Source organism: Lytechinus pictus, chromosome 3 (assembly GCF_037042905.1).
Source record: "Lytechinus pictus isolate F3 Inbred chromosome 3, Lp3.0, whole genome shotgun sequence".
NCBI lineage: Eukaryota > Metazoa > Echinodermata > Echinoidea > Temnopleuroida > Toxopneustidae > Lytechinus > Lytechinus pictus.
Window position 1 is genome coordinate 74,148,558 of NC_087247.1, and position 23,420 is coordinate 74,171,977.

A 23,420-nucleotide genomic window follows, 5' to 3' on the forward strand; every position below is an offset into this window, starting at 1 on the left:
TAACACCTTTTATTGTTTCCATTCATTTCATTATACGTTGTCTCATATATTTTATTTTCTTTCCTCTTGGGTGTGGAGCCAAGACCCCCCCCCCCCGCCTGTCTGCCAGTGATTGAACGGGGGGCGTTATAGAGCCATTTGAAGGTTATAAATGAAGAGCCCCTACTGCGTGGGGTCTGGGGCAAAGCCCCGGTAGCTTATTTGCATAAAATTTAGCCCCGCATTTAGCAAGCTTAAAGCACAATGTTGTATGCAGTCCATTAGCTTTTGACTAATTACATTCTACCTTCGTTTCCCGCAATTGTTTGCCATTTTGTCATCTTTTGATTTATTTCCCACTGTGCTATTGCATTACATAGGCCTATTTTGGAATGATTTGCTCTTTCTCAGATGTTCTTCTTTCGTACATTTTCCCGCTTTCCTTCCTTTTCCATTTAAAAAAAGTTTTTTCTTCGTTTTCTTTTCCCTTTCCTTTTCCTCCTTTCCTTTTCCCCTTTCCTTCCCCTTTCTTTCTCCCTCTTTTTTTTTCTTTTTCCCGTTTTTCTTTTATTTTCCCGGTGAAATCCGCCAGGGTGGGGCAACTTGCCCCCCTGCCCCCCCGCCTGTTACGCCACTGGTTACACTTCGTAATTCCGAAGCTTCGTAATTCCGAAGGTTCTTTATTCCGAAGGTTCGTAATTCCGAAACACGTAAATTGCCTATACCTCGATATTCGTTAATCCGAAAACGAAAAAGGGTTCGTTAATCCGAACATTTGTGGCGTTATTCCGACGGTTCGTTATTCCGAAGGTTCGATAATCCGGAAACGAAATAAGGTTCGTTGTTCCGAAGGTTCGATAATCCGAAAACGAAATAAGGTTCGTTGTTCCGAAGGTTCGTTAATCCGAAAACGAAATAAGGTTCGTTGTTCCGAAGGTTCGTTAATCCGAAAACGAAATAAGGTTCGTTTTTCCGAAGGTTCGTTAATCCGAAAACGAAATAAGGTTCGTTAATCCGAAAACAAAATAAGGTTCGTTTTTCCGAAGGTTCGTTAATCCGAAAACGAAATAAGGTTCGTTAATCCGAAAACGAAATAAGGTTCGTTAATCCGAAAACAAAATAAGGTTCGTTAATCCGAAAAATGAAAACCGGGAAAGCAGAGGCAGAGGCAAGGGGGGGGCGGGGGACACTGTTGCCGTTCAATTGTTATGAGGATGGGAAGGCAAGGGCGGCCGAACGAATTTTCGTTCGGGGGTAAAGCCAAAAAATGAAACTCATAGGTCAAAATGGGCACTTTGGTGATTTAATCACCTTAAGATTATCATCTGCTTGAAGTCATTGTGTGTTTGATAGTGATTAAGTAGAGAAAAACTTTTTTGAAGTGACTTCTTATTATGGCAAAATGTATATTTAGGCTTTATTTTTCGGGAGAGAGTATAATGAGCGAGCGGCTTGGTAAAAAAGAATTTAAAGGTGAAGTTGTAAAACTCGTTTAGGGGTCAATTATTCTTAAAATGCCATTATTACGAGGTGTTGCGAGCGTAAATCACAAGCTAAAACTTAAGGGTATTTCAATAAAAAATGAAAATAAGTTTTTAAAAATCCGAGCAGATTTCTGCTGTCATTAAAAAGATGTGCATCTAACTAAAGAATTAACACGAGCGCAAAACGCGAGCTTAAACATACTGACCAGAAAAGGAACCTGTTAAAGAAAGCATTTAGTGACCTCTTTAGGATACATATTTCTCCAATCGAATAATTGAGAGTGCGAAGCGCAAGCTGAAAATTTGCAATATTCCAGCCTGAAATTTTAACTTGTATACTTTAAAAAGAGTATTTTATTTCGAAGAACATGAAAAACAGCATATTTATTTTTGAAAAAGGAACTTTCCCATTTTGGAAAAATATGCATTTCCCTGTTTTTTATTTCATTTTTGGGGTGCAAGTGCCCCCTGCCTCCCTCCCATGGGCGGAAATCCCAGGGGGGACAGGGGGGACGTGTCCCCCCTACTATAAATAGTAGGGGGGACACAATATCAAATGTCCCCCCTACTATTTTTTGTCTTTTATGATGGTAAGAATTGCATCATTCTAAATCGAAATAAAACATGTATTTTGGGACGAGTTGGGACCAGATGACCGTACTTTTGGGATGATAACCTTTTTTTTTGCTTGTCAAATTTTCCCGCCCTTGTCCCCATAGGCGGATCTAGGGGGGCCAAGGCCCCCCCCCCCCCCTATTGGCGGAGCAAAAAAGAAAAAAGAGAAAGAAAGAAGGAAGGAAAGAAAAAGGAGGGAAAAGAGAGGAGGAGAAGAGAAGGACGACGAGTGCATAAAATAAGATGAGGGGAAGACTTGGAAAATAAAAAGAATCTTTCGTGCCACTATATAAAATTTTCGCTCGCGCTTCGCGCTCGCATTGCCTGTTAGGTGATTTACAAATCTTGTTCAATATGGAGCTCAAATATCAAGTTTGTAAGTCAATATACAAAACATATTTCACCTCGGAAATCGAACTTTCATTATTTTGTGTGATTTACAAATTGATTTTTAAAAAGTGCTCTGTAAAAATGTCAGTTTAATGGTTTAAATAATTTTATCAACATTTGCTGCTTGCGCCGCGCACTCGCAAATTTTGATTTATCAGGTACCTATTATTTTCGTGTATTCCATAAAGTTTCCAAAATATCCCTTTTCAGGTCTGATTGTCAAGACGTATCAGCTAGCGCTGCACGCTGGCATTTTGATTGGCGAGTTATGTATGTTTTAATATTGATTATGCAACAAACTACTTAAAATCCCCTTTACATGACAGTTTATCAAAAATTTTAGCTCGCGATTTGCGCTCGCATTACAAATATATTAACTGATGCATCCTATTCATAATTACAAAAGTGAAATGTCCAATTTTTATGCCATAATATCATCAGATTTCGCGCCCTCATTAGGCATTAATAAATATGATATTAATTTAATAGTTAAATTGTCCCTTTTGTTTCATTTCGCGCTTAGCAAGAGGAATAGGAAGATAGTCATCATTTTCATTACATGTCATAAGGATGTCCCTGTCCTATGTCAAAACTCAAAGTAATAATAATGAAAATTTTAGCTCTTTTTTTTTAAGTGCGATCCATATCCATCTTACAATTTTCCTACAAAATGCTTGAAATATAAAGCTGTAATTGTCTCTTTTTCAGATCGGAATATCAAAGTTTCATGATTTTCATGATTAAAGATGTATTTAGAATGCCTAGATTCTAGGTCTAAATATGAAACACGCGCGCGCATGTTTATTCAAATGCTCAACTTGTTCTCTATTTAAATCATTATCCAGTTTCAGATCACAATATCAAAAAAATTCTGCTAGCGCTTTGTGGTCGCATTATTAATGTAGGAAGACCCCCTATAACTCATTCTTTTCATGATTTACAAAACATTGATTTTGATTGATTTATTGTATTTAAACACGGTAAAAAGCCCTCGATCAGCCTATGGCTGTTTACAAAACATGAACAGAGTGGCCCATTTTTAGGTCTAAATCTCCATTTTTTTTCTGCTCGCGCTTCGCGCTCGCATCAATTGTTGAATTATATAGCTACCCTGTTCACGATTACAAAAATTGATTACAATTTTTCATTCTTTCTTTAGAAATTTTCAAAAATTTTCAGCTCGCGCTTCGCGCTCGCATTTTTTGATTGTTGAAATATGTAACGCCTTCATGGCTAATTGCAAGCAGTCCTTAACAGGTACCTTTTCAACAGGTACCAGTTCAAATCGTATATAAAAATTTTCTGCTCGCGCTTTGCGCTCGCATTATTAATACTCATCCTTTTCATGATTTTTCAATTCAATTCAATTCATTTATTTGACATCCTTTAAAAACATATGTACAAGTATACAACAACAAAGGAGTACAATAATTTAAATCACAGTATAAGCGATAAAAAATTGTCAAAATATAGAAGAAATGAAAATAAAATGTAGCGGATGTAGGAAGTCAGAAAGGCCATTGACCTGTCAAAGCCGACTCCCTTGATTACTACATTATGGTACGATTAAAAACACAAATAGAATAGTGGCCAAAAAACAAACAAACAAAACAGACACGAACACATCGAAATCACCCCCCCCCCCCTCAGATAGGCAGTTGGAATTATTAACTATAAGTAGACAGTTGGTTTTGTTTCAATCTACGTTTCAATGATGAGAATGTAACAGATAATTTTAAAGTATCGGGTAAATTATTCCACAAGTTTGGTCCTTTATAACGAATTGTAGATTTAGAAAGCGTATAACGAAAGAACGGTATATATAATTTGTTTGAATTTCTCGTTACATAATTATTTATACTGCTATTAAATATAAAATAAGTATTAAAACAAGATGGAAAAATAGAATTTAAATTGAAATATTTGTACATAAATAAAATAATTTGCGATTCATAAAGTTCATTTAGCTTTAAAAGTTTTAGCTTAAAAAATAAAATCTGTGTATGAGCTCTAAAAAAGGAATTTGTTATTACCCTTATTGCACGTTTTTGAATCACATATATCCTTTGGAATAAATATGATGCACAGCCACCCCAGATAATCAGACAATAGTTCAAATGTGGCAAGATCAAGGTATTATATATATTTACAAGGATGCGTAATGGTAAAACTTTTTTGACTCTGTTCAATACTCCAATTACTCTAGAAATCTTTTTACAAATGTAATCTATATGACATTTCCATGTCTTATTTTCATCAAGAATTACTCCTAAGAATTTTACTTGATTAACCTGCTTTATTGCTTTATTGGCAATTGTTATTCGTATTGCACTGTTATCAATATGTTTATTATGTGTTTTAAAAATAACATAATTTGTTTTTTCGAAATTAATAAAAAGTTTATTGGCAAGAAACCATCGTTGAATTTTGGCTATTTCAGTATTTAATATAAAATTCATATTAAAAGGATCATTACCAGATAAAAATATTGTTGTGTCGTCAGCAAAGAGAATAAATGATAAAATACTGCTAACACTTGGCAAGTCATTTATATACAATAAAAATAATAATGGGCCGAGATTAGATCCCTGAGGTACACCCATTTGTAGATTGCTATATGCTGATGTATTATTGCCAATGCTCACATATTGCTTACGATTTAATAAATAACTTTTCAATAATAACAATGGAGTCCCTCTAATTCCATAAAAATACAATTTATGGAATAAAATATTAAAATCAATACAATCAAAAGCTTTTGATAGATCTAAAAATATACTGATTAAAAATTCATTGCACTCAAAAGCCTGAGATATGCTATCGACAAATTTTAAAAGTGCATGGCAAGTAGTATGGTTTTTTCTAAAACCAAATTGCTTTTCGAATAAAATGTTATTATTTTCAATAAAAACATTCAACTTATTATATATAATTTTTTCAAAGATCTTACTGAAAATTGATAATACTGATATAGGTCTATAATTATTTAGTGAAGAGGTATTACCACTTTTAAAAACCGGAGTTACTCGGGCGATTTTGAGTGCATCAGGAAATATACCACGTTCTATGGCCAAATTAATTATATTACAAAGAGAAGTCAAGACTATATGAATAGATTTCTTCAAGACTTTGGGGTGAATGTAATCATACCCTGGACCTTTACTTACATCAAGTTTCAGGACAACGTTTAAAATATCCCTCTCCGTAGCAGGATGTAAAAACAACGACTTTTCAAAATGACCAGTCATACACTCTCTAAATGAATTTTCTGTGCTATTACTGTTGATGTTTTCTCTTAGCTTCACACCTACTGAAGTGAAATGGTCATTGAACTCATTGACTATTTCCTGTTGATCAGTTATTGTACTACCATTTATTTCTAACCCTCTTACAATTGTTTTCGATATATTTCTATTTAAAGTCTGGTTTATAACATTCCATGTCCCTTTCATATTACCTTGTAGTTTCGCAAATTTCGTGTGAAAATACTCGCGTTTCTTTTCTCTTATCAAGTTACCGAGATCATTACGGCACCTTTTATAGGCGTTTTCACATGTATCAGATTTACTCTTCAGGTATTTTTTGTATAGAGCATGTTTTCGTTTACTTAGGTTTATGATATCTTTCGTTATCCATGGTTTTCTTTTTGTGTTTATTTTCTTTTTCTTTATCTTTGCACTAAAATGTATATTATAAACATCTCTATACAGTTTCAGAAAACAATCATACCTTATGTTTACATTGTCAATTGCGTTCAAAACATCCCAATTTACTTTGCTTAGTTCACTACAAAATATGAATAGAGTGTCTCGTTCAGTATATATTATAGGACTAAATCTCGAAATTTTCCGCTCGCGCTTCGCGCTCGCATCAATTGTCTACTTATATACCTACTCTGCTTGAGTTACAAAAAGAGCTTAGAATTTATATTCTTTAGGTGAAAATGTAAAAAAAAAATCAGTTCGCGCTTCGCGCTTGCATTATTTGATTGTTAAATGCTAACTGCACGCAGTCTTTAACAGGTATCTTTTCCATCAGTTCATTTCTGCTCGCGCTTTGCGTTCGTAGTAATTTTTTCAGGATAACAAACATTAGCTTTATACTTATAAAATAAAGTAAATATGTAATAACATGATAAACCCTTTTTAAATAATGCGAGCGCGAGCTATATTTTTTTTTAATATGATGGGCAATATGTTTGTGATCTTCAAAACGAGATGCCTATGTAACTAGATAATAACTGCTAGCAAGAAGCGCGAACAGAAATTTAAAATATAAGCTCTGACCTGATCTAATGGGGACATTTTAAGAACTTTTTGCAGTTAGCCATAAAGACGATGCGTGTTTTTAAACCAGTGGCGGCGGAACGTATTTTCCTTTTTTTTGGGGGGGGGGGGCATAGCCAAAAAAGGGGCCAATAGAGGCATTTTGGTGCAAACGGATATTTTCGCCATAAGATTATCATCTGTGTAAAGAGGTTGTGTGTTTTGTAGTAATTAAGTTGAGCAAAATTTTTTAAGTGATCTCTGATTGATAAGTTATATATTTACATTTCATTTCTGCGAGCGTAGCGAGCAAGCGGTTTGGGGAAAAAAATCAAATCTGAAGATGTAAAATTCACCTTTTTGGTAAATTACTGTTAAAAGGACATCCTTGTGAGATGTTGCGAGCGGATCACGTGTTCAAACTTTTGGAAATTTCATGTAGGCCTAAAATGATAATAATGATAATAATGATATGGATATCCAGGGAAGCCACTTCAGTTCTGAAAACTGTTCTCCCAGCTATTACTATTATCCCGGCTTTAGCTGGGCTGCCTAGGCGCCCAAAGGAAGGCATTAACGAATTTCTACCGGGTACCCATTCACCTCACCTGGGTTGGTTTGGTTTGGTTTGGTTTTATTTACCGTATAAAAATCACAATAAAATACATTTCACAAGATATTAGATTAAATATGAATATATAAACATGCACATAAAAATATACGGATGGATCACTCTATTCAGAGCCATTGATATAATGGCTCTGTTCTTCCTAGAGGTCCAGTGCAGCACAGTGTGAATAATTTCTTGCTGAAGGAAATAATGCCATGACTTGGATTTGAACCTACGACCCTCTGCCTTAAAGTCAGAAGACTTATCCACTGGGCCAAAACGCCCCACATAAAAAGTAAACGTTCCGATTCTATTTCGTAAACGTGAAAAAAAGGATGTGAATTTAACTAAAGAATCAAACGCGAGCGCGAAGCGCGAGCCGAAATTTTTCATATACTGACCAGGAGAGGAACCTTTTGCATTTGGTGACTCATGAATGGGATATGTGCTAGGCCTACATATCTCACCAATCGATTAATGCAGGCGCGAAGCTCGAGCTGAAAATTTGTGATATTCTATCCATGAAACTGGACATTCTAGGAATTTTATTTCACCAGGTTCAGAATGACTACCTTAATTAGCAATAATTAGTGCGAGCGCAAAACGCGAACCAAAAATGTGTGATATTCCAACCTTAAAAGTGGACATTCTATACATGTTTTGTTACCAAGAACTGGACGAATACCTTATACCAAATAAAAAACTGATGAGGAGCGAGCTTCTTTTTTTTTTTTTTTTTGAAATTTCATGATGGCCAATTTCTAGTCAATTTAAACAGATTATTGTGCTCACGATTCGATTTTTGTAGCTTTCAGCGAGATACGCGATTACGCATTCTTTTCATGATTACAAAAGTACTGAATATGGAAAAAATGTTTAGCTTGCGCTATGAGCTCCCATTATTTGATTAGAGAGATTTATATCCCATTCCTGAACTCCAAGTAATAATCTTTGAAATATCCACTTTTCTTGTCAGTCGGCCACTCTCAAATATTTAGAACGCCTTGCATTCGCATTAATTGTTTTGTTTAGATGCTCACCCTATTCATGATTACAAAAGGAGTTTAAGTTGCTAGAGCTAAATCGCCCATGCTCCAAAATCTTGCTCGCTTCACTCAGGGATGGCGGAACCGGGGACAGGAGGGGGGGGTGGATACTTGCCCCAAAAAAATCCCGTCGGAAAAAAAGTGACATTTTTCAAAATGGAATACCCTTTTGGGCTCGCGCTTATTAGCACTTGCATCAATTATTTTTCTTTACAAGAATGCTTAGAATGTCCAGTTTTCAGGTTGGAAAATCGGAAAAATTTGGCTCACGTTTCTCGCTCGCATCAAGTACTGTTTATTGAGGAACTCATTCTATTCCTGGTTAAAAAAAAATGTATAAAATGTCCAGTTTTCAGGTTGGAATATCACATTAAATATCACATATCATTATTAAAAATGACATCCCCTCCAATACAAATCCTATTATCTGGAGGTTACTCGCACGAGACCAACAAACTTAATCCCCTGCATCCAGTGGCGTACCTAGGATTTTCCACAGGGGGGGCAAAATCGGCCGCCAAAAAATTTGACAAGCAAAAAAAAAAAGGTCTTCAAGCTCGTTAGGGGGGCAATAAAGGTCTTAAAGCTCGTCAGGGGGGGGCAAAAAAGGTATTTCAAGCTCGTCAGGGGGGGCAGGGATATGTTTTTTGTATGGGTTGTGGCTCGTCAGGGGGGGGCAGACTGCCCCCCCCCCCCCCGTAGGTACGCTAGTGCTTGCATCCTTAAACCATTTGCTAAAGGCAGCAATTGCTCAGATAAAATCGAAATTAGCCTATGCTTGATCCGGGCGCCTATTCTTAATGAAATACATGCTTTTGGCCACAACACACGCATGTATCATCGATCGTTATTACTATCATTGCATAATATCGTGTTATCTTGTAATGACAACACAGTGTTTGTTACCAAAATGAATAATTTTCATTTTCGGAAATACGAACCTTATTTAATTTTCGGATTAACGAACCTTATTTCGTTTTCGGATTAACGAACCTTCGGAATTACGAACCTTATTTCGTTTTCGGATTGACGAACCTTCGGAATTACGAACCTTATTTCGTTTTCAGATTGACGAACCTTCGGAATTACGAACCTTATATTTCGTTTTCGGATTGACGAACCTTCGGAATTACGAACCTTATTTCGTTTTCGGATTGACGAACCTTCGGAATTACGAACCTTATTTCGTTTTCGGATTAACGAACCTTCGGAATTACAAACCTTCGGAATTACGAATCTTCGGAAATACGAACCTTCGGAATAACCGAACCTTCGGAATTACGAAGCTTCGGAATTACGAATGTATGCGGCTGTGGTATCAACACTTAAAACTTAATCAAGGATAGATTTTTTGTAAAAACGTTAAAAGTATTTCATTATTAGGCTTGGAAAGATTACAATCTATTATCACTTATCATCTGTTCTGAGTTTCAGGTCAGACTAATGATCAATGTCAAAAGTCGTTTAAGTTCGCTGGACTATAACCGCTTTGTGACCTCAACATCGAACGATGTCTATTAAGTTTCAAGATAAAATGGTATAAGTCCCATTACGATAATTGCTATTTATTACTAGTAAACTGATATTTAAAATTTCTGATCTCTAGGCGAAGGTCAAAGATCATTTGTGAGTCAATAAACTGATATCCACTGACAAGAGCTTTACCACAATATAAGATTAAAGTTTTTAAAGATAATGTCAACATTATGAGTTTGAATTATGTTAAACTTGGTTGTAATAATTAATAAATATCGGAAATTAGATGAGTATTGGGGAAGGGGTAATGCATGCCTTGGGCCAAGGTCAAATGTCATTTTAGATTAATTAGCTTGGTTAAGAATTGGTATTTTGTTGATTATTTCACAATATTTAACAAAATTAATTGACAATTTATATTGTTATTTGATATAGCAAATAATATGGAATGAAGAACAAGTTTCTCAGTCAATGTCAAAGGTCTTGTTTCCTTGAATGCTCGAGCGTCCGATCGGGGTAGCCGTGCTAAAGCGCTTAGAAACATAGTAATAAGTGTTGTATAACATTATTATTATCATATCTTATGATATCAATACACCTGCTGACAGTGGCGTACCGTTGGTCACAGCATTGTGGGGGGCGGGGGCACCACCCAAAATTTTGAGTCACTTTATGAGCGCGCTTCCAGATAAACTGACCTATAATAGAGCCATTTTAAGGACAATGCCATTAAACGGATATGTATCTCACTGATTAAATAATTCGAGCGCGAAGCGCGAGCTGAAAATGTTTGATTTTCAGACCTACATGTAAAAAGGACATTATAATCATTTTTTTTTTAATCATGACATGTACCTGTCTTGCTAAATTGATGCGAGCGCGAAGCGCGAGCGGAAAATTTCGAGAATATACCTAAAGAGGAGACACTCTATTCATGTTTTGTAAATCATGAAAAGGATGAGTAATTGGGGATCTTCCTTACATTAATAATGCGAGCGCAAAGCGCGAGCAGAAAATGTTTATATACGTTTTGAACTGATCGAAAAGGTATAGGCCCTACCTGTTAAGGACTGCTTGCACTTAGCCATGGAGACGTAGATACTTCAACAATCAAATAATGCGAGCGCGAAGCGCGAACTGAAATTTGTTGACATTTCTCCATAGAGAATGGAAAAATTTAATCAATATTTGTAATCGTGAACAGGATAGCTATATAACTAAACAATTGATGAGAGCGCGAAGCGCGAGTGGAAGAATTTGAGATTTAGACCTAAAAACGGTCCACTATATTCATATTTTGTAAATCATGAAAAGGATGGGTAATAGTAGGGGATCTTCCTACATTGATAATGCGAGCACAAAGCGCGAGCAGATGCACATGCGCGTTTCAGATTTAATCCTAGAATCTAAGCATTCTAAATACATATTTTATCATGAAATCAAAGCGAGCGCGAGGTGCGAGCTTAAAGTATATGCAGTGGCGTAACAGGCGGGGGGGCAAGCTGCCCCCCTGGCGGATTTCACCGGGAAAATTAAAAAAAAACGGGGGAAAAAAAAGGGGAGGGAGAAGGAAAGGGGAAGGAAAGGGGAAAGGGAAAATGAAAAGAAAACGAAGCGAAAAAAAATTCAATGGAAAAGGAAAGCGGGAAAACGAACGAAAAAAGAACATTTGAGAAAGAACAAATCATTCCGAAATAGGCCTATTTTAATGCAATTGCATGATGGGAAATAAATCAAAAGATGACAAAATGGCAAACAATAGCGGGAAATGAAGGTAGAATGGAATTAGTCAAAAGCTAAATTGATTTGATTTGAGTTATTTTATTTCCACATTTCAAAACAAAAAGCATATACAAGTATAATAATTTGTTTTCAATATTACATAATAGGCAAATATTTTTTTAACATAGTGAATAATGTACATAAATCATTATAAAATATTAACTGTACTGTGAAAATTATATCTATATATACATTTTCTTTAATTACTGAACATATATATATAGAAATGTGGGAGACCTCCATCTTAAGCTTGGAGCTTGAAAGTGATGGAGGCCTCGATTGGAAATTGGAAAACAAAGAAAAGGGACAAGAAAAAAACCGACCGGGTTGCCGAGGATTGAAAATAAAGAGCGGGAAGAAATATGGACTGCATATAAAATTGTGCTATAAGCTTGCTAACTTTTATGCAAATAAGCTATCGCGGCTTTGCTCCAGACCCCACGCAGAAGGGGTTCTTCATCTATAACTTTCAAATGGCTCTATAACGCCCCTTGTAGGGACCCTTCATACATTAAGCTTTACGTTTAATTACTGGCGTACAGGCGGGGGACGGTCTTGGTTCCACACCCAAGAGGAAATAAAAGAAATTATAGGAGACAACGTATAATGAAATGAAAAGAAACAATGAAATGTGTTATTTGCTGAATATAATGGAAAAATCTATCACAGAATTCAATTTCATCAGGCAAATTTTTTTTCCAGCTCGCTTTGCTCGCTGGCGACTTTTTACAAATTTTCCCACATTGCTATGTTTTGCCCCCTCAAAATATTTGGTTTAACTGGGTTGAATAAGTGTGTTGTGTAAAAGCTATATTCTGTATATACCCGCGATTTGATTAAAAATAGCGGCAATCTGCGAAGTTTGAATGGCTGTGATATCAATTAGTTTCGGGGATCCGTCCCGGACCCCAATCGCAAAGCACTGCTGTATATGAATATGGAATGATTAATGAGCTATATATGGTCCCCAAAACTTCTACAACCAAGAAAAAAGCAAAGGAAGAGCGTAGAATATGATTTTATTTACTGAATATAATGTCAAAAAATATCTCAAAGTTAGATTCTCATGAAAAGGTGATTTTTTTTCTCGCTCGCTTTGCTCGCTCGGAACTTGTATTTAAGCAGCTTTTTAGCACATGCGCCATACTGCGCCCTTCGTTTTTTGTTTTCTCTATCAAGCTATTGCCGCAAATAACCCTGTTTACAGTGGCGTACAGACCACAAAAAATGAATGGAAAGAGAGAAGAGTGAAGTATATTATTCTCTGGATATCACATCAAAATCTATCACAAAATTGGATTTTTGTATAACAAGTGTCAATTTTTTTGCTCGATCGCTTCGCTCGCTCGCAACTTTTTTTTAAAAGATAAATTCTGCCTGATACGCAATATCTGGCCCTCTCAAAATCGTCGCCTTATTACACCATTACGCCTGTTCATACCATGATATGACCGGGAAATTTTTGGCTCTTGCCCCCCCCCCCCCTGGCCACCGACCCCTGTTACGCCGCTGAGTATATGATATTTCTATCTAAAAAAGGGTCGATTTCAAAATTTTATATAGTGACATATGAAAGATTCTTTATATTTTCCAAGTCTTCCCCTCATTTTAATTTTTTTTTTTTAAATCGTCTTCCTCCTCTTCTTTTTTTCTCCTCTCTTTTCCCTTTTTTTCTTTCTTTCCTTTTTTCCTTTTTTTGTTCCGCCAATGGGGAGGGGGCTCGCGGGCGGCCCCCCCCCCCCCCCCCCTGGATCCGCCTATGGGTTATACACCCATTTGTTTACGGGAATTGCGGGGAATCCCCTGACCAAATGGACATGATCACATGATCAATGATGCGATTCCTGAGCGAATATATAGCGGACATAATCGGCGTTTGCCATGCCATAGCTAGCTTGACGGGAATTCGAAGGCGCGGCCGTGGCCGCGCCCCGGGAGCATGCCAGAGAGCTTCGGCCAGGCCCGCAAAGCGGAGCTCCCTGGGCCTGGGTGAGGTTGGGCGCTGGCAGCGTTGTCAATTGTCCGTTGATCCCGGGCCGAAGCTGAACTGAAAACCCATGCATTGTGTGAGATCTTGGTGGATATGGCATGTTGCAGACACTCTTCTTCTTGATTCTTGGGGTACCGTACGGTACTGCAGTCAAACTGAGTCTCAACAAGTGGGATATCCGGATACCTCGGCTCTATGCTGGAGCCGTGTGTGGCTATTTGTAGTTGTATTTGCCCGCGGCCCCTGCTGGATGAAAGTGGTCAACGTATCGTCTTCTTATAAGTTATATAGACTGTAGACATCTCAATTTCACGTGTGTCTATTGAATCCAGACATGAATTCATCAGATGACAAACAAGATGATGCACTGTCTGGATGTCCAGCAGAAACTGTAAGTTGGCACTTTACATCTAACGTTGAAGTAGATCTGACTCGGCCTGGTATTCAATTGAAAAATTGTTTTTTTTTCCAAACTTCTTTTTTTTGAGAGAGTAGAGTAGACATGCCACATGGACATAGTAGACTGCTAGTCTACAGCGTTATTTAGGAACAGCAAGAAAAGAAATTCCTGGTAAATCGCACTCACACGTATTGCGAGGTTAGTATTAGTATACTAACCTCGCACCACAAACCGTGTTTGGCAGTGGATTTCTAACTAGTGGGTCGCGCGTGCTGGGATCTCACTTCTTGGGTCCACAACACACGACTTCTATGGCTTGAATTTTCTGTGCGCGGCGGCATGTAATGAACCCTTGGGTGGGTCAATCGAAAAGTTGAAACACTGACCACTAGTAACAGGCACTAGGCCTATACTGACTGCAGACCTAAGCTTGGCCCATGTACCTTTAATCTATTAGGCTCGGTCATTTTTTGTCTCGGTAAAAAAATAGACTAAAAGCTTCAATCTCTGTTCGTCTGTGTCCCACATTCCACTCCACTGGAATATATCTTGTTCTACTCTGTAGGGCAAATCTTTTGAATGTCAAAATAAAAACTCCTCCAAACAGATTTCAGCTAGCTGTCAAGACTAAATTAATTTGTGCATTTTTCTCTTCAACCTTTCAGGGGGGTTTTGTAAAATTAATCGTTTGACTGGATGCATGAAAATCTGTCTGATAAACTCTGGAAGATTTTGATGCTTGGATACAATTTTTTTTGTGAATTTCATGTCCATTAGAGTCTACTCTGGAATTGCCCAGGGCTGCGTAACACAAAGGTTTGCGATGGATTGCAAATATGAAAGAAGCGCGCTGATTGGTCCCTGGTCAGTATATCCCAGAAGGAAAAACCAGTTCCACTGGACCAATTAGACCAGTAGAATTTTAACTGGTAACTCTGGAAATTGGAACATCGGTTTACTGGTCTAACTGGTCATACTGGTCCAGTTAAATTTTACTGTTCCAGTTAAAAATTAAACTGGTCTTGAATTACTGGAATTTTATACTGGTCTTGTTTCTGGTGGTTGTTACTGGTCTCACTGGTCTTCATACTGGTATCCAATTCAATCTGGTCTTTACTGGTATTTTTCACTACTAGTCTGACTGGTCCTCGAACTGGTCGTCGTACTGGTCTTACTGGATCAATTTATTACATGCATGTGGTTTGTTATATACCATGGTCAGTGAAATGTGATGGAAAAGATGGTTAGTAAATTAATCTTTCTGCTGTTATTTTAAATGTGATATATGAAATTACACATTTTCATTGTGAATTAGTTCACACACTTATTTAGAAAGTTTTTAAACAACAATGAGTGCCATTGCAAGGATATTCCATTCTAAATCCTGATTTTTCTTTTTAAAATAGGAAATATGCAAATGAGGTAAACCACGTGATCAGCATCATCAGAATTACTGGTATTACTGGTCTTGACCAGTTCAATTTCAAACAATGAATTACTTTAGACCAGTTGACTATCAGAGGAATATATCTTGCTTTGATCTTAATCATAAAGGAAATAATTATTTTAATGATAATGTTAATACTTGATAATTATGATAATAATAATAATTACAATATCAATAACAATGATAACAGTAATGAGAATGATAACAACAATGATCATAATAATCATAATAATGATAATTATAAGAAGAATGATGATAACAATGATAACGATAATAACTTTCTCTAAATTGCAAGATTCATTTTCCATAATTCGTCAAATGATCTGACTTTAAATAAAGTCATTATTTATTGGACCAGTAACACCAGTTTGATGAAAAACAATTTAACTGGTATTACTACTTTGCTTCAACTGGAATGCAATTGTTTGAACTGGTCTCCAGTTAATTTTTACTGGTCCAGTTAAAAATCAACTGGTCCAGTAAACATATACTGGAAACCAGTAAAAATCTACTGGAAACCATTTATTGGACCAGAAACACCAGTTTGATGAAAAACAATTTAACTGGTATTACTAATTGCTTCAACTGGAATGCAATTGTTGGAACTGGTCTCCAGTTAAAAATCAACTGGCCCAGTAAAAATATACTGGAAACCAGTAAAATTCTACTGGAAACCAGTAAAAATTCTTACTGGTCTTACTGTTTTTTCCTTCTGGGATTTTAAACCAAATACGCATGTAACATTGATATTGATTGATCAGTTCATTTAGCGATTGATCGCTAATCTTTGTGTTACGGAGCCCAGATCATATGGATTGTGTATTTCACAAGGGAAAAATTCACACAACTTTATAAACATCAATGAGCTGAATATGTTGTATCTTACGCACATCAATTGTTTTGGTTCATTTTCTTCTTGGTTTACAGGAACTAGCTGGTAGATCTTCCATGTGTGAAGGCTGTCCTGGACAGGCATTATGTCAACAGCAAAGTAAGTGAATTCCTGTCTTTGAATGTTGAATGTGATCTGTATTACTGTAAATCTTTCAATATCATCTTTGATTTGGGGTAAAGGTGTAACAAATTTTGACAATATAGTGGTTATCATAATTAACTCTCATCATAATAACATTTACTCTTTGGATTTGTTTTGTTTTAACTTTTTTTTTGTTCTTCTATTGATACATACTAGTCAGCATATGTTACCCTACACGGTAAGCCCCTGGGCTCCCGCCCAGGGGCTTACCGTGTATTTGACCATACTCACGGGACTAGCGTGATTTATGGTCTAAATATTTCTCCAAATGAATTGTGAAAACAGAAATTATGCACTTACCACGATTATATAGATGAAGTTCTAACGAGTGGCAGTTTCCTGACATCTGGGCACAGACTGGAACCTCAAAAACACGAAAAGTTCTCTCCTTCTACCCCCGTCTCGATCGGCCATTTTTGTTATGAATCGTAACAAAATGGCCAATCGAGACTGGGGTAGAAAGAGAGAACTTTTGCCACTCGTTAGACCTTCATCCATATAATCGTGGTAAGTGCATGATTTCTGTTTTCACAATTCATTTGGAGAAATATTTAGACCATAAATCAGGCTAGTCCCGCGAGTATGGTCAAATACACGGTAAGCCCGTGGGCTCCCTGGGTTAATGTTACCCAAGCCAGCTCCTCTGGCACAAAGGTGATGAAGAAAAATTATTGTGATTATTGGCATTTTTAAACATTGATGCACTTAGAAGATTTACCTTACTTGGTGGGTTTGATAAACAAGCAGCTAGTGGGATAGCTGGCAAACAAGGGGTATTTTGAGGACACTAAAATGGGGAAACGGTGGGGAAGTGATGGGGGTTATGAAGAACAAGGAAAAAAAGTTGAAATTGTAATTTGATGAACAAATTGAATTGAATTGAACACTTTGAAGTTGGTTGCATTTTCAGTGCTTTTCCTTGGCATCAGATGTTGCAAAACACACAATTTTAGTCCTTACCTTGAATGTCTGTTTTTGTAACAGTACCTGTGTGAGATACACACATGTACATGTACACACATGTTCTGATTATTCCCCGCTTACTGGGACATCTCCAAGGGGGGTTTGTTTGTGGCTGTGTGAATATTCCAGTCATGCATTCAAAATTTTGATATTAACTTCCTGTAGCTTCTTTGTGATTAAACCAATAATTAAACATGCCCATGAAGGACATGTTTAATGAAATGGAAAGTTTAATCCAGTCAGTTTTCATTGGTCTTTGTCTTTGTGACTTTGGATTTAGACTCCAATTGATGTGAGGGGCTATATAGCCTCTAAGATTTAACCAATTGATCTCTTAGTTATTGACATGTGCTTAGTTAAGATAATTAAAGCTAGCCTGTATAAAATGTTGATCTTTTTAACTCAGTTTACACAAGGATTCTATACTGTAATGAAAGAGTATCTTAATCCACAGAACATGATTGCTTCTGTTCTTGATCTGATTCATTCCTTGTAGGTGGTGTGGACCCTGACCAAGAATTCATTGATATTAGGATGAATGCAATTCTACATAAGATAATTGTTGTTTCAGGGAAAGGAGGTGAGATATACTAAGATTGTGAACTGTATTGTTCCAAAGAAAGTAAATTATGTATTAATATGCTTTTATTTAGTCAACGTGTTTCATCTATTCTGAATCAACTTCAAGCCCCATTCATAGAGATCAGCCAAATGATGGGTTATTGCCAGAGAGGTGAACATTTTAATTAAATGTTTAAATCACTCTGACCCACAGGTCTCTCCTCCTGACATGACTGATTGGGGGGGGGGGGGGGGGTTGCAGGCGGACCTCTACACCAGGGTATTCCCCTACATTTATACCAACAGTGCAGTTGGTGACTCTACTTTACATGGGCACTCCATTTAACATCCTATCTAAGGGACAGAGTTTTTTCCCCCGGTAACATAGCCTGTATATATGCAAGAGTGGAAGAACACATTAACACAGAACACAGGCTTCATTCATCTGCCTGGGTTGGACTAAAACCCATGACCTTTGGTTCGACAGGCAGACACTTCATACCGACTGAGCTAACTCACTCCCTTGAATGAAAATTTGGTCCATGAACAGTTCATTAAACCATAAAAACCATATAAAAAGTGGTGTTTTATCAAGTGGATATTAGTCAAAATGGGTAATACAGTACCTTTTAAAAAGAAATGGTAAATGGGCTATATTACAGTTATAACAAAGTTCTAGTAGATTAACTGGTTATAGACACGATGGATTAGACCATGTGGGATGAGATGAAACAGAACCATAGTATATTTACCAGTAATCGGTGGTCTGTGCGCAAAGAGAAGTCGCCTTAGTAAAAGCAAGAGCTCTTGATAATTTTCATTGTGAAACTGTCAGGGGTTTATCTACATCCATGAAGAACTAGGATGACCATGCAGGCCTGGGCTCCGTAATCAATCGCTAAATACCAATGGCCAATCGAGATCATCGTTGCATGCGCGCTCTGTTTAAAATACTGACCGGGAGCCAATCAGTGCGGCTCTTTCATATTTTCAATTCATCGCAAACCTTTGTATTACGGAGCCCTGGTCAATGAAAACGACGGCTCCAAGCATTTATAATGTTATACCTGCGGCTGCATTAAGCTGCACACAAAAAAGGGAGAGCAGTTTGGACATTACTCTAGATACATGTATATTACCAAGTGAAAACCTAATAGATGTTTGGAGTGGTTACATAGCACAGTCTCCATTCATTTCTTGGATGATATAACCTCTTGTCAAACCAGAGTTTGCTATAAACTATTTGAAATCTTAGAAAAGATCTTATTGAATCAGCATTTTATAAATTGTTTGCTACCTATTCATTTCCTTCTCAAATTTATATAACTTGTATTTACTACTTTTATTTGGATCATATGTTAGGTGTCGGGAAGTCTACATTGGCAGCATCATTGGCCCTTGCTCTAGCTCAGCAGAAGAAAAGAGTAAGATTATTTTATATCAGGGAGAGAAAGGGACTTGCCTCATTTCCTGTGCTAATATTATATATAATTTTTAGTAAGATGTCCCTTGCAATCAAAATTTTAGCTTTTTAAAAGAAAGGGTTAATAAATTATGTTGCCTGTTGTGAATTGGTAAAAGTAAAGTTGTCAGGTGAGCCATGCTGAAGATCACACTTATTGAGGAATGACTTACACAAGCAGTCAAACAGGTCTTGGTGCTTACGTAATCAGATACAACAAATGCAGGATCTAACATTCTCCCCCAAAATATTGCCCATATTCACTGATTTCTGTGCAAAGTATTTCCTTAATGCCTTTTTATGAGAAGTAGAAAATTCAGATTTTGTGATAATGGAGGTTTGTATTATATTGCCTTCCATACAAAGATTATGCCTATTTACTGCAGAGAGCAAAATTTCCAAAGTCACCAATTCTTTTTACTGTGATTCAAACCATCAATCGCAAGATTCAAAATCCTTATAGTGAGTTGACTCTATCATTTATTCATTGTCTGCTTATATTCACACCCACCCCCCCCCCCCTTTACCATAGGTTGGTATTCTAGATGTGGACATCTGTGGTCCAAGCATTTCACAACTCATGTCAGTTCAAGGTCAAAAGGTCATCAATACGCAGTGGGGATGGAAACCTTTACAGTAAGTTAGACTTATCTTTACGAATGGAAAACTATTGATTACTACTACTGTTAGGCCAATGCTTACTGTAACCAGGTGGTCTTTGTACATAGCTTATGGGAATTTCAGAATTGGTAGTTAATGGGTTGATCCTTATTGATTCTCAGTAATATTTATATTATCTACAATGTTTTATACTCTACAACTCAATTCTTATCTCATCTACTATATTTACAGCCAAAAACTTGAAAACCTATATTATGTACTGTTGAAGCTCTTAACAGCTTAATTTTTTTTTTTTTTTTTTTGGGGGGGTGGGGTATTATTAGTTAAAATAGTAAAGATTTTTACCACTTTGAGCATTGTTGGAAATGGAGAAATGTGTGTAAAGAATGTTGTTATTAATAGCCTACTGTTGTTAAAATTGTACAGTAATTAATTTCATTAGAACTTAAATTGTATGATTTTTTTTGTCTTACATATCTATACTGATATCAACATAAATGTAAGTACCCTACTCTGTCTCTTTTATTTGATTTGTAAGGTCTAAGCATGGCAAAATTAAAGTGATGTCTGTAGCATCTCTATTGGACCAAGCTGAAAGTGCTGTAGTGTGGAGAGGGCCAAGAAAGACTCAACTTATCAAACAATTCCTTAAGAACACCTTCTGGGGAAAGCTTGACTACCTTATCATAGGTAAATTAAAGGAGAATGAAACTCTTGGAGCAAGTTAGCTTTTGTGAAAGCAGAAAAATCAAAGAATAAGATCAACAAAAGTTTGAGTAAAATAGTACTAGCAATAGAAGAGTTATGAGCATTTGAATGTCGAGATCACTAATGCTATGGAGATCCTCCCATTGGCAATGCGACCAAGATCTATGATGTCACAGATGAACAACTCTCCCCTTTTGGACACTGAAAATATACCCCAAAACATCTCTTTTTGCTCATTTCTCATCATATGACAAACGATTCATCAATGATATAATGTTGTGAAACCTCTGTACTTGTCCTCTCATAAAGAGAACACCTCACCTTGTGAAAGACTCTATAAAAGTGAGAATATAAGTGAAATAAGTACTAAAGTAATGAGGGAGTTGTACGTGTGTGACATCACAAATCTTGGTCGCATTGCCAATGGGAGGATCTACATGGCATTAGTGATCTCAATATTCAAATGATCATAACTTTCTTATTATTCATTCAATCTTCCTCAAACTTTCAACAATATGTTTCTTTGATTTTTCTCTTTGATATGGATTCATCTGGTTTCAAGGGTTTCATTCTCCTTTAAGTTTACTTTCCACACTCATATAGGATGAAGCTAAGAATCATATTCAGGATGGCAATGATAATAACGATAGTAGGAATGACAAAAATACAAAAAGTGGTTATGGTCTAACAAAACATAGGTGTAGATGTCAAAAAATGAGAATGAAAGACCAGTCATTTGTCTTGATAGAAAAAAAACCCAGCATTTTAACTTCTATGCTTGAATTTGACTTCCTGAACAGCATTTCATGAAGAGATTTGTCACTGATTTTCACTAAAAACTATTACATGTATGAGGTATTGGAAGTCTTTGCATCTTTGCATCAATTTTCATATTTATTTTTATTTATTTTTAGAAAAATTGTTTATATTGCTCAACTGTTTCGATACACAATGTATTTGTGTACTCATCATATAGATTGGCTGTGTTAACTCAAGATATTTCATCTATAATGGGATGAGATGCTTCATATAATTCTGCCATGTTATGCTTATCCCTTCAATCATTTATGGTGTAACATGTAGTGCATGCATATACCTACATCTAATCATAAACACTATATTTCATGTGATGAGTGTATAGTGAATGCAGTGATTATCCATTGGTTTAATGATGCACCTGTTTGAGGGTTAATGATTCTTTATAATGTGGATTTAACAACAAATATTGGAATGATAAAACAGAAAGGTAATTCTGGAAATGTCTCTTTAAGACAGCATTTTTCTTTCTATCTTTTTTACTTAGAATTTAATTAGAGTTGTATTTTAAGAATATGATGTAACTTTTTGTTGATATTGCCTTTGACTTTGATAGATACTCCACCTGGTACTAGCGATGAGCACCTGACAGTCTTAAAGGTTCTGAAGAATACCAGACCTGATGGAGCAGTCATAGTCACCACTCCACAGACAGTTGCCATGGACACAATACGCAAAGAGATTGATTTTTGCAATAAGATGAAGCTACCGATCTTAGGATTGGTGGAAAATATGAGTGGATTTGTGTGTCCATGCTGTCAGGTATGGTGGTTTTGTGTTCCCCTGTTACCAGATGGAAAATGTGAGGGGTTTTGTGTGCTCTTGTTTTGATAAAAATAAATAAGCCTGTATTCTCATAAGATGTTTCCTTTTTCCATGGTACAAAATTGTGGGCTATGCCAATTTCTTGTATGATCTCACTTCATTCAAGCATGAATTTAGCATCCTTTGCTAAAATTATGCATTTAGAATTAGTTTACGCAATTAAATCACTGTAGTTATGTGCACAAACTGTTTGGGTTTTTTTTTAACCATGATACAATTGAAACCTCTTGAGAATACAGGCTATAATGTGGTATTCTCATGATTAATGCGGGGTTAACTCCAGATTGAACATTAATTTTGCGCAACTTTTCTACGGAACACTATTAATTCAGAGCCAGAATTAATCCAAGGCCATGGCCAATGGTCCCTCAGAAATAGCCTTGATGACCTTCCAAATGTTTGTAAACTTGAGGCCAAAATAAGATACCCATTTTGCATGTAGCCTTGGTGTCCTGTGGTAATCCAGTGCATGCATTCCATTAAAAAGTCTATTTTACAATTGATACCCTTAAAGATGCCCCCTAAAGTGAGCATTGTCTTCACTTTCCTTAAAGTATTATTAAAAAAATAGCCTTGCCATTTTGAATTCTTAATAATTGAAGACCTGTGAATTCATCTCCCTATTTATTATTAACATAAGGTCATGTACCAAAGAATTGAAAACTACTGAAATGACCTTTTTATTCTCATTTCATTGTAGAATTATTTTAGAACACTTTACCCTAAATGATAGATTAATCTTTACTTTAAATAAAGTAGAAATAGTTACTTTGAGAAAGTGTTGTCTATATATATATATATATATATATATATATATATATACTGATTTAAATAGTGCAAAAACTATGTGCATATATTCTACTGCGCTGCAATTAAGAGCTGGTGAAATGCTTGAGAACAAAATTAGAAAAGGGGGTAAAAAGATGTATGGGAATTATTTAAAC

General features: G+C 36.2%; 1 protein-coding gene across 1 annotated transcript; it reads left to right on the forward strand.

Annotated features, from left to right (window-relative positions):
- Nucleotides 1-13,419: 13,419 nt before the first annotated feature.
- LOC129256097 (cytosolic Fe-S cluster assembly factor nubp1-A-like) lies at nucleotides 13,420-22,526 on the forward strand. The gene is made up of 7 exons (XM_054894385.2): nucleotides 13,420-14,028; nucleotides 16,412-16,475; nucleotides 17,980-18,063; nucleotides 19,407-19,468; nucleotides 20,039-20,142; nucleotides 20,666-20,817; nucleotides 22,208-22,526. Exons 1-7 carry the CDS (start codon nucleotides 13,972-13,974, stop codon nucleotides 22,480-22,482), a joined length of 798 nt encoding a protein of 265 aa, XP_054750360.1. The 5' UTR covers nucleotides 13,420-13,971; the 3' UTR covers nucleotides 22,483-22,526.
- The last annotated feature ends 894 nt before the right edge of the window (nucleotides 22,527-23,420 follow it).

Coding starts and splice junctions, on each gene's coding strand:
- LOC129256097 (XM_054894385.2), top strand. CDS start 13,972: ATGAATTCATCAGATGACAAACAAGATGATGCACTGTCTGGATGTCCA. Junction 18,064..19,406: donor TGTTGTTTCAGGGAAAGGAG/GTGAGATATACT, acceptor ATCATATGTTAG/GTGTCGGGAAGTCTACATTG. Junction 20,143..20,665: donor TGGGGATGGAAACCTTTACA/GTAAGTTAGACT, acceptor TTGATTTGTAAG/GTCTAAGCATGGCAAAATTA.